The sequence below is a fragment of the Pecten maximus genome, chromosome 8 (genome assembly GCF_902652985.1).
Source record: "Pecten maximus chromosome 8, xPecMax1.1, whole genome shotgun sequence".
Taxonomy (NCBI): Eukaryota; Metazoa; Mollusca; class Bivalvia; order Pectinida; family Pectinidae; genus Pecten; species Pecten maximus.
Window position 1 is genome coordinate 30,302,135 of NC_047022.1, and position 12,032 is coordinate 30,314,166.

At 34.1% G+C, this 12,032-nt stretch overlaps 1 protein-coding gene across 1 annotated transcript; it reads right to left on the reverse strand.

The window, feature by feature from the left end:
• Positions 1 to 4,634: 4,634 nt before the first annotated feature.
• Positions 4,635 to 11,379, reverse strand: LOC117332265 (C-factor-like). Its single transcript, XM_033891150.1, has 5 exons — positions 11,242 to 11,379; positions 9,696 to 9,747; positions 7,030 to 7,217; positions 5,695 to 5,844; positions 4,635 to 5,265 (listed from the first exon to the last, which is right to left on the reverse strand). Exons 1-5 carry the CDS (start codon positions 11,377 to 11,379, stop codon positions 5,041 to 5,043), a joined length of 753 nt encoding a protein of 250 aa, XP_033747041.1. The 3' UTR covers positions 4,635 to 5,040.
• Between the last annotated feature and the right edge of the window lie 653 nt (positions 11,380 to 12,032).

Below are 12,032 nucleotides of genomic sequence, written 5' to 3' on the forward strand. Positions count from 1 at the left end.
TGCGGTCATGACCAGGAGTTAGTACTGATAAGTATATACAAGCATCCCAACTCCACCTCTGACTTCTAGAGGCTATGATATACATGTATTTTAGATCGTAACCTCTCACATTGCATTGATGGACTTGAAGAAATAATTGCATTTACACAACGAGCATAGCCCTCGGGATCCACCGATACCCATGCCCTTGTCTTTAGGTCACATGATTCAAGTTGGAATCAGTCAATTGATACACAACAGTCTCTGGTTATGAAGAGATGAATACATTCATGCTAATTTGATTGGTCATTGTCCTTGATATTATTTTGTTTATTTTGTTTATTATTATGAGAATTAACATTATATACATGTATGTAGTTAACCTAAAAGTTGTGAACAAAATGGTTGTTAACACACTTGAATATGATGGTCAATGGGACGTAATGCTGAACTGTAATAATTATAGCTATGGATTACATCATCTTGTGAAAAAGCCTTCATATGAGGAGTTCCGTTAAACGCCTAGGATCTACGATATTACCTCACGGGATATTTGCTTTACTTGATATAACTTTAATATCGAAATGTTCTTTTACCCTGAATATTACTCTAGAAATCCGAACTATCAATATTTATAATGATTATGACAGTGACAACAAAACAGCGTGAGGTATCTTTTAAATTCATTCATCAACCTTTAGATTCGTTTCCTGAGACGCGAATATCGTAGATCCTATCTTCAGAGCTTTTTGATGTGAATAAAATGTGAGTTCCATTATGGGCATTATATATGAGCAGATTTCAATTCCTTGGAAAACTTTTCTTTTTTTTTCAAAAAAAAATACATGTATTTATATATTCATATATACTTTATTTAAAAGGTTATCAAGATAATCAAATTATGCATGTATATTTATTGTAGCATCATAAAATACCAGATATATTTTATATAATGTTACAAAATTTAGTTTAGTAGGAGATGCAATCCACTGCATTTATTCCTCCATATGTCACAGATATACAGACATTCATTCGTTGAAATCTTGCACTGGTTGCACATGTTGTTGTGATGTGTCTTTTGTATTATAGGTACTGCTAATATGTATTTCACATTGCATTACCTTCCCATTAGATATTATATCGAGCTGCTCACTTTTTTGTGGCATGGTTAGAAATCGAGAAACAGTTTTCATGATGGTTTGTACCCTATTTTAGATTTATCAATATCTAAGGCTCAATTACGATCAACTTATATCTTTACAAAAATACTGATGATCATTTCCATTGGAGGACACAGCTTAACCTTCGTTGTACAACATCTTTGGCCAATTATCTGACTTTGATAAAATTCTAATTAAACAGATACATAATGTAATATAAAGGTCAATTTTATCAAGTGATAATTCTTCAGCAACACTTATAATATACCGGACAAAAACAAAGGCACGGAAACATATTTTTGAAAAGAAGATTAGCATGTAAATAAACCAATAAGGAGACTTGATGTGAGGTGAACGTTATCACTTGTATCTGTAACTAATAACTTTCATATACATTTTGTATGTACATTAATCGTGTTGAAGCCAGAATTTTTTTTATGTGAATTCTTGTGTTACACTTCAATGAAAAATTATCAAGGTAATCTATAACTACTTAGCAGAAAGGTTTCACAACAAATACCACAAGCTCAAACTGGACTGTTGGCGGCAAGGTAAAGGCATATGGACTTACCAATTATCTCATTATATCGTACGTGATTGATTGTAAAAGAAAGTTATTCAAACCTTGTGTGTTTTCTCTCTCTCTCTTATCTCAAGGGATTTATAGGAAACCCTCGGTATATTACCATAATGTCTCCCATCGGAATTGATATTTTGTGATTAATTACTCTTCTTGATTATTTTTTGCTGATTGAGCAGTTTGAAAGCCAACTTATCAAATATATCACAGTAGAGAATGTAATACATGAATGTATGTGAATCACCCTTATTTTCAACATTGATATTATTTATTTTTACTTTGCATAAGTGTGTCAACAAGTTCTAGAAGATAACAGCATTCCAGTACTCACAGAAACATCACATTTTAACTTGGTGCTCTGTTCGTCAATGTTGTATAATCAAATTATAGCGTGTGTACAGAATAATTAAGTAATCAGTATGTTTTGTAATATTCCAGTTTTGTGATTTGCCATAATTTCTCAGGAGCTTATATATATATATATATATATATTGTTGATGATATAAATGTAATTTCTGTTTCTGATTGTATATGTATGCTATTGCATTGTATATTGTAGATCAAAACATGACACAATGCCCATATTGGTTAATATGATGTTGAGCCAAAGGTTGCCTTATGTCATAAAGTACGATATAATCTGATCGCTTTGTTGTTTGTTACTACACTGAACGTTAGAGAACACCAATATATCAGATAATTCATGTTTTACTCCAAATATTTCGAAATGACATGACAACAGAACATAACTGATTTGGTTATTAAGCAAATAGAAGAACAGCACGTGGTAGACTGATTTTTACAAAACCGTGCTTATGTAGGAAATCAAGTAAAATGTTTTATTTTGACATCACCTGAATAATATTGATCAAATGACAATTTTCGTGCTTTGAACATCGAAAATGAATAATCTATGAACCGTTTAGAAGTAAACATAAAATGTCGGTACCTGTTAAATCCATCACTTTTCGCTACATTTCTTAACTTCTCATAGCCACAGAAACTAACCACGTCTGTCAATACATCCAATGTATTTATTTTTTGACAGTCGAAGCGAGTAGATGTAGTCAATTCATTGATTGCAACAAAAGGAATAGAATATTTCCCGAAGAAACCATAATGTCCACGAATGAATTATTCACGTTTATCTCTTGAGAACATGTCTTCGCAGTTGTTTCCGTCAGCATAATTCATCAAGGAAATTTTGAATGCTGAATCCATTAGGACAAATAAATACAGCAGATATATAAACCGGGAATACTACTATCTAGAAATGGAAAATTTACGATAGAGGGAATGAATGGTTACTTCAGATAGCTAAAGGTCTCTGGTTAGTTATTTGTTATGATGCGAGGTAAAGCGATTAAGAATAGAAAATGGGAAGTTTCAAATCTTATGGAAGTATTATTGCAATGTATATTGCCTACAATCAATTATTTTCATATCTATTTGCGAGATTTCTTCCTAAATTAATTGTTATCAGTGCTCAGAAGTGACTTTAATTCTTGACACTGAGGCTAAGCCATCAAACTATTTATTAAATACCGTATATAATAGATAGGGTAGGGAAACTGGAACAAAAAGTAAATATTAAACGAATATTTCAGTTACTTGTGTTCGAAGGGAAATAACTTGCCGAGTCACCGAAAGTTCTATGTAGTATACAACATTTATGTAGCGCGTTTATTTGCATTATTCCTCTAATGCACTTTGTATTGCAGAGCGTAATACAATGTATACATGTATCTACATGTATGCAAGTACATGGGTGACAATCACTACATTAATTTCTTGAAAATATATCTTGTATCATCACAACCTCCTTCCCAGTCCTCATCGTCCCCACTGGCACATAAAGCCCTGATACACTCCTCACCTGTCTTCCTGATACACTGTCCTGACTTGGCTTCCCGATACACTGCCACACCTGTCTCCCTGATACACTGTCCCCCACCTGTCTACCTGATACACCGTCCCCCACCTGTCTCCCTGATACACTGTCTCTATCTTGCTTACGCCCAACTACTCGCTAAACGCCATTCCTGTTAAGCAGTCCTCCCCAAAGGTTTTGGTATATAGGCGTAGAACGACACTTAAAAGAATGTTGCGATACCAACTTCATTTACGACTACTGCGATCGTTTGGCAATTATTTGCCTCGTTTACATTGCCACTACTGTATCTAACTCTCAATTTTGTTTGATAATTAATATTGGAACCATCCCTAATTTTGATACTCAATTTACTTTAAATGAACAATTATTTTGTAAAAGAAAATTCGGTATTTCAGAAAAGAAAAACCCAGAACTTTCAGGAAGATAATCTCAGAAAAACAATGCAAGAATTCGAGCCACAGGAAAGTATTTATTTAGACGAGTTAAATGAAAAAAAAGAATGATGTAGAGAAGATCCCATAAAAACAAAGTAGTATCATGGGTAAAATGGACGGAAGAGGGGAAGGGGACCTGCAATTTTTTTACATTTACATTTGGTAAATGTTGACGTTGTGTTTCCTGAAAATCCTATATAACATTTCAGATGTACCACGTATTTAATGGATTCCAATGTTAATTTTTCTGATCACCTTCTCACCACTGACCGGTCATTCAGCTATTGAAGGTCATGTGGTATGACCCAAATATCGGAAGTAAGCTCATTAGTATTAGAAATCCACAAAGTGGACTGATATCACTACATTTAGATTCCATATGATATTGAACCATTTTGACTCAAATGTTGGACATTATACGGGTGTTTCTATACAATAGTGACATATTTGTTATAAAATACACCAATACGTCAATGTCGCCATAGTCATAATATGATGTAGTTTAATGTTATTTACTTCGTTGCAATTTGAAACATGTCGATAAGAAACTAAACAGAATTATCGGGCCATGGTGCGTGAGATCCAAGGAATTTTAGTCGGGCCATGGTCAGGTGTATGACTGAAATCAAAAGATCTTAGACTGGTTACAGTGCCTGTTGTTTAATAATCACGAAGTGATCCTAATACACATGAAACTTAGGTGAAAGGGTTTGTCTAAAGATATGATACAACCAATCGAAATAGATGACAGAATCAAACAACTAGACGAACATTACCTGATAAGCACGCATATATGTAGATAAACTGTATCTGATTGTATGGAAACGATATGAAGCAGTGGTAACTCCAGCCCTGAGGAATGCCGGACAGTAATGTCACCTTTCATCACCAGTCCTAAGGAATTCTTACGACAGTTCTCCAGTAAAGTACAAACGCCTACCCGCAAAGTCACCTCTCATCACCAGGCCTGGGGATGACTAAAGCCAGATCATTTTACCACGGCAGGATTTCACCCGTATAGTTAAACAGCCTACCACTGGTATCCTCGGACAGTGTGGAGAAGACGCCGAGCATACCTTGGACACTCTCAGTCGGAGAGACAGGGGCTGCCTGGCCTCCCATATCAGTACGAACCCAACCTGGATGGACGGCAACAGCTAGAATCTCATCCGCTTTCAAATCAATGCTCTGGGTTTTCGTTATCATGTTCAGTGCCGCCTATATCAGAAAACAATCGGAGAACACATATAAACAAACTAGTTTCATAAAAAAAATTTTTTTTTAATAATTCCAGTATACGTTTCTGTCATTAGTTTCCATTCCTCTGGGACATATTTTTGTCCGGTCTGTATGTATACGTTCTCCCCAATCTGTGGGTCGGTAACATTATAGATAATCATATTAGATATTAACGATAATTTTAAGGAGGTGAAACACACAAAGATATATATATATATTTAATGGCAAATGTTATATATTGCTTACTATTAGTTTTTAAAGGCAGCACCTACAACTACCTCTTTTAAACATATTAAACCTTTTTTACATGTAAAAATCCATTCATATATACATATTCTTCTTGAGACCTGTTGTCTTTACATATCTCCTGCATTTTCAGAATGTATATGAACTTGTTGGGATATTTACCTTTGAAGCCCGGTGTGGGTACATACCACCACTGCTGGTACTCTCCACAGACCCCAGAATTGACGATACGTTCACCACGGCGGCTTTTCGCCAGGACATTCCTTTCTCCGACGATTTCTGTGCCGCTAGTTTAAGGAGCGGTCCGAAAGTCTAGAGATTTAAATGTACGTTAGCAGATGTTAATTGTTATATAAAGAAAAATCAACATACATGTGCATTACAGGAACAGATGATCTACAGGTTGATTCGTCAAGTGTATCTTTATTTAACATCTATATATATATAATACACCATATCTATGTTACATGTCGACTTCGTTGTTTGTATAAAACAATTGTTACAAAAGTGTTTTTACAGAGTTGATCAATATCATGCAATACTCATATGCCAATATGATATATTTTCAGTACATGACATATGCACTAACATATAATATTATACATTGCTTGCATATAACATTATCCATTTTCCATGGGAAGAAACCATGTCCCTCTGTTCGCCGATTTATCTTCGTTCCCATATTAGGCTGATCATATGTATTGAAGAGATTATTAGAACAGATAATACAGACCTTGCAAAGCCATTTAATTTCACCTAAAGGTATGCGATTTAGATAACATACATTTAATTGATCATGTCGATAAGATATACCCTATAAAACTTGAAATCAAGGACACTACAGACTTTTCAAAAGCCCAAAAGAATAATTGATTTTCCATTTCTAGAAAGGTACATCTTGCTTCCCCTAATAACGATGTTTACATGTCCAAGTTCGCATTTTGAAAAGTGACTCAACCCAGATTTTACTAAATTTTCATGGTGGGTGTCGTCGATGATGACGCTTACTCTACCGGGGTACCTGGTCTTAATCTCCTTGTAATTTTTCAGGTTTCTACATGTAAATCTATATTTCATATTTTGACCTCGTTTTATCGATTATAAGTTGTTGCAATTAAGATTTCGTTATCCTGTCGGTATTCTTTGTTGTTATAGTTTACATGCAATATTAAACATGTATATTTGTCACAAGCAATTTTATATATCTATTGCTAACATATAGCAGTTATTATTATAGAATTAGACTCATACTACCGTAATATGTACATTAATTATGTTTTTGTTTTATAGATGGACGAAATGTAGATTAATATAGCATATCCAATAGAGCACAGAAAAAGATAAAGGAAGACAATTTGGCCATGTCTTGAACTCGCTTAGCCAGAATTCATGTAAATTTTGACTTATGCTTTTGTTTTATAATATTTGTTTAATATATATATATATAGCATTTTATAATGTTATACTGTGCATAATTCAACTTTGTAACGGTGTTACCTGCACAAGAATCATCGGTGCTATGGCGTTTGTTGTATACACTGACGTCATCACATCTGGAGTGGTGTCCGTGAAACTTGACCGAACTAGGATGCCAGCATTACACACAACTAAGTTAAGGCCTTCACCTTCTAGTATCGAGGAAATGTTCTCCTTCAGGTTACTGTAGCTACTGAAGTCGCATACATCTAGAAAATGTATATATTAACTTAATTAAATGTAGAATATTGCGTATACCAGATGTACGGTATAGAGGAACTCCGAATAGCTAACTATGATCAACAGAAATATAAAAGAACAATACGAGGATGTTTGACCTGATAGAAGATGGATTGAATAAATGCAGAGTCTTTATATTTCTGATGTTTGGTTAATCAGAATGAAATTAAAATCAGTCCGAAAAATCTAATCCAAAAACGGATTACCAAGAAACCAAATGAGCCAGTAGTCAATTGTAAAGCGTACGGACAATATGAAGACTTTAGAAAAAAAAAACAAAAAACAAAAAAAAAGTAGAAAAGGCTTTTAATTTTACTGGCAGTGTGTTTGCAAAAATAAAAAAATAAAAACAAGATTTAATAGGAATGCTAACAGTTTTGCCAGGAGGCTAAATAATCAGACAGCCACACTTCTAGTTGTAATACTGAGGCTAAATCGATCAGACAGTCACACTTCCAGCTACAATACTGAGGCTAAATCAGTCAGACAGTCACACTTCAAGTTGTAATACTGAGGCTAAATTAGTCAGATAGTCATGCTTCAAGTTGTAATACTGAGGCTAAATCAGTCAGACAATCACACTTCTAGCTACAGTCACAATTCTAGTTGTAATACTGAGGCTAAATCAGTCAGACAGTCACAATTCTAGTTGTAATACTGAGGCTAAATTAGTCAGTCACAATTCTAGTTGTAATACCGAGGTTAAATTAGTCAATCACAATTCTAGTTGTAATACTGAGGCTAAATCCAATAAATAAAAAGAAATTATTGACATGGACAAGCTGCCCTGTTCTATCGATAAAATCGACAAGCTGCTTGAGTAAAATTCTTCACTCACCTACTGCTGTAGCTATCTAAAAGAAACCGTTGGTAGCTTACACGGACAGATTGGAGAACTTGTATATTATCTAGAGAGAGAGAATGAACAAAACCATCCATGGTGGGGATCTACCAACCTTAATCTCAATATCAACGAAGATGACATCTTCATATCCCATATCATAAGCAAGTCTAGAGACAATCATTATCAAGTGATATGCCGTTTAAAAAACTGGAAAATCAAAAATAAGATATACTTAGCCAATAAACACTTGAAGGAAAATTGAACACTCATGTCAGACAATTCCTCATAATAGACCTTATATTGTAGCCAAAGCAAGTGGGGTCATTCTTAAAACGCTATCAAAACGAAAAGAAGGCTCTACTCATGTCATGATTTCATAATTAAAATGTCATTCCATCATTCCATCTTTAAGGAGAGAGTAAATAAGGATCTTGGTTAGAATGAAAGTTCGTCTGTGTAAAAGAATCAACGAATGGATTGAACTTTTGCTCACTTCGACCACTTAGTGGTGTATTTCGAATCAGAACAAAATTTGACAGGAAGTGATTTTTCAATTTTTGTAACCATTATTTAGTAATTTAAATTAATGTTCTCGTGAAGTCGAATACAAATCTAAGATTTATATAATATATTATACTAACCAAGCTCACACATATATATATACATTTTGTATATAGGTGATAGTACCCCGATCGGATTACCAATAAACATTTTGTTCATTTGTTAAAAAATTCAGAAGATGAAGGAGATCCATTTAGATGACCGCATATAAAATGTTATATACTTAATAATACTGACAATGGGAAGAGTATTCTACGATCACACAAGTATGGGTGCGTATACTACGTCACTAACGTCGTGAACTATTTTTATCATCGATTATCGCTGCCAGTTTTTTTCCAAATATAAGTACCCAAAATGGATCACGGACTGAATTTTTCAATATTGTACACTTCAAATGAGCATTTTTTTTTTGTGAGAATGCCATTATTTAAGAATGATCTTTGTATTTAATATATAGAGGATATCTAACTGTGTCTTCAGTAATACCAAATATATTTCACGAGTGGGGCTAATATTTTGATATTTTTCACGAGTGCGCAGCACGAGTGAAATATATCAAAATATTAGCCACACGAGTGAAATATATTTGGTATTACTGAAGACACTGTTAGATATTCTGTTTATTACATTTTTTATCAACGAAAAACCTACCCGGTATGCTAACTAGGCCTACAGCGAAAGTTTGCATACAAAAAAGTAGTTCCCCCTGTCCAGGTGCTGACATATATGTCGGGCTTTCTGATTGGTCAATTATTTTGGTATTTTCTAATCATTAATTTGATTGGTCAAATCAGCAAAAGTGATATTTTTCACAAGTGAAAAATAGCAACATTGAACACTATGAAATGTTTATTCTCTTGACTCGTAAGTTGATAGTCTACAGAGAAAAACATTATGTTGTTATGCATTCTAAGACTACACATTTGCGATTAATGTATGTAAACACGAGAGTATATTAAAGACTACTTTTCTGTGTGAAAATTGATCCGATATGGGTACCTTAAATACACTTAAGGAATTTTGATACATATCTACTTACCGAATTTCATCACCTTTATACAGGAATGTGTCTTAGCAATGTCTTGAAGAGACTGAAAGATAACATGCTAACTTATAATCTCTAACGGTTGTAAAATCAACCTGGATAATACATGTGTTTTGTCCGTCTTGGACTCCGTGATGTAGGAGAACAAAGATGTGGACATCTGGAGGGGGAATAAGAGAAACAAAAACGGCCTGAACAAATGCTAAATATGGCAGAGGAGGCGAATTCTGAACAGGACATCGTTTTTAAAGAGCAAGAAATAACACTTATTGATATCTCGAGCCGCTGCTATTATTTATAATGTATATGAAAATAGTTCAGAGAATTTGAGTCTTCGAATTTCAAGACTTTTCCAGGATTTTCTGTCATTAAATTCAAGAATTTTTCCAAGACTTTCAGGAAAAGGGATTGACGTTTTCAGGGGTTGTGCCTGAATTTTGACTTTTTCTTATGTGGCTTTATACATTTAACATAAAAATGTATTGAAGCAAAGGTGTCTACTTATAGCTAGTATTAATGAAAAAAATTATTAGCCCCTAGGGGCTAAGTTTTTTTTCTATTAATACTAACCAGAAGCAGACGCCTGTTTTTGAAGTTGATATTTATAATCTAATTTACTCTACACCATCCCTGTGGAAATCCACTTTTATTGACAAACTCTTTACTCTTAGAAATTATTACGCCGCTGTATCTGACAATGAAAATGCTTGCAACAAGTAAGATTTAAAATGGTATCAAAATAGTTGAAAGTAAAAATCACAATAACGAATTTTAATGAACCTCGTGATTTCATCACGATACTTCGGTGTGTATGGATATTCCATGAACTGTAGTAACCTTCTTTTAGTCAGTCAAGACACTTATGCCGAATTTCGAGACTTTCTTTATATCTATATCTATATATATATATATCTATGTATAAAGCCATGAAGATTTATACGGAACAGGCAGGGTAGCGGCATACCTCGCGGACTTGAATTCCATTTTCAGAGAATACGTTAGAGTAACCTAAAATGATTGTCCACAAAATATGAATAAATCAGAGAGTTCATAGTAAAGATGTCTCGTTCTAGGTCTTGTCAGTGACCAAAACACGCTACAGGGTGTAATAAGGGAAAATAAGTCTAAGAACAATGAATACAGAAGGTACACAGCCTGGCCCTATAATCCGAGACTTTGAGAATCGACTAATAACATTAATATTGAATATCCTATACTACACGTAATTAAATATTACCATATGAACCTTCGAACGCACATATTATAGGACTAGGGTGTTGTCTTAAACCTGTAATTTGATAAACACCAATTAGGTTCAAATACAACTTCCTAATGTTTGATCTGTAATTCAAATAAGTAATATTAATGAATGTAAATATACAAATGTGTATACAGATTTATGATGGTATAATCTAGAAATCGAGTGACTTAACCGATCCTTTATAATGATCTCTCTGGCCCTCTGGTGGGTCAACATATAGAACATATATATACCTCCATGCGGCATATGTATGTCAAAACAAGTGGATACGAATGTTACCGTTGCCGAATCTGGGTTCCGACATGTTGCGAACAAATATTTTGGTGGCGTTGAAAGGCAGACGATCTGTCTGACGAATTCCAATCCCAGACCCCTACTTGCACCAGTGATCAAAACTGCACGTGGAGCGATCGACATCTTTCGGGAATGTGTTCGAGAAAATTTAATCGAGTTATCCCCCTTATACCCAAGTGATCACTACCACGTGGTTGCTGCGTGACACATACAATCTGATATCAATAAGATCATCTCAGAGCAGCCGATAAAAAATTGTTACCTATAGAGCTATGGTTATTTATAGTTTTATTGCCATTGGACATTTTGAATACGATAACCTATCTTTCAGATTTAAGAGTTTGACATTTGGGACGATTCGATTGTAGTTTCCAGAGTTATAGCCCTTTGCAGTTTTATTGCTATTGGACATTGTGAACATAACATGGGTAAATATGGACGGATTTTAATGAAACTTGATATGTAACCTTTTATCAATATGATTTCGAATAAGTAAAACAATTGTGATAATTCAATAGTAATCAACAAAGTTATGGCCCTTTTCAGGTTTACTGTCTTTGTCTTTTGACCTTGTGTACAAGATAATTAGAGTACATGAACGGACTAACATGAAACTCATGAATACAGCCTTGTATCAATAAGATCTTTGGAGTTTGATAATTTCAATTGTAACTTACAGTTATGGACCTTTGTACATTTGCCACTGGACCATGTGAACACGAAAACTTGAATTTTGATTTTAATGAAATACCGTATGCAGCTTCATACGAATAAGA

What these genes read in the sequence shown, in the direction of transcription:
- LOC117332265 (XM_033891150.1), bottom strand. Translation starts at nt 11,379, where the DNA reads ATGTCGATCGCTCCACGTGCAGTTTTGATCACTGGTGCAAGTAGGGGT. An exon ending in GGAACCCAGATTCGGCAACG is followed by an intron (nt 9,748 to 11,241) that starts GTAACATTCGTA and finishes GTTATCTTTCAG; the next exon opens with TCTCTTCAAGACATTGCTAA. An exon ending in CACCGATGATTCTTGTGCAG is followed by an intron (nt 5,845 to 7,029) that starts GTAACACCGTTA and finishes TTAAATCTCTAG; the next exon opens with ACTTTCGGACCGCTCCTTAA.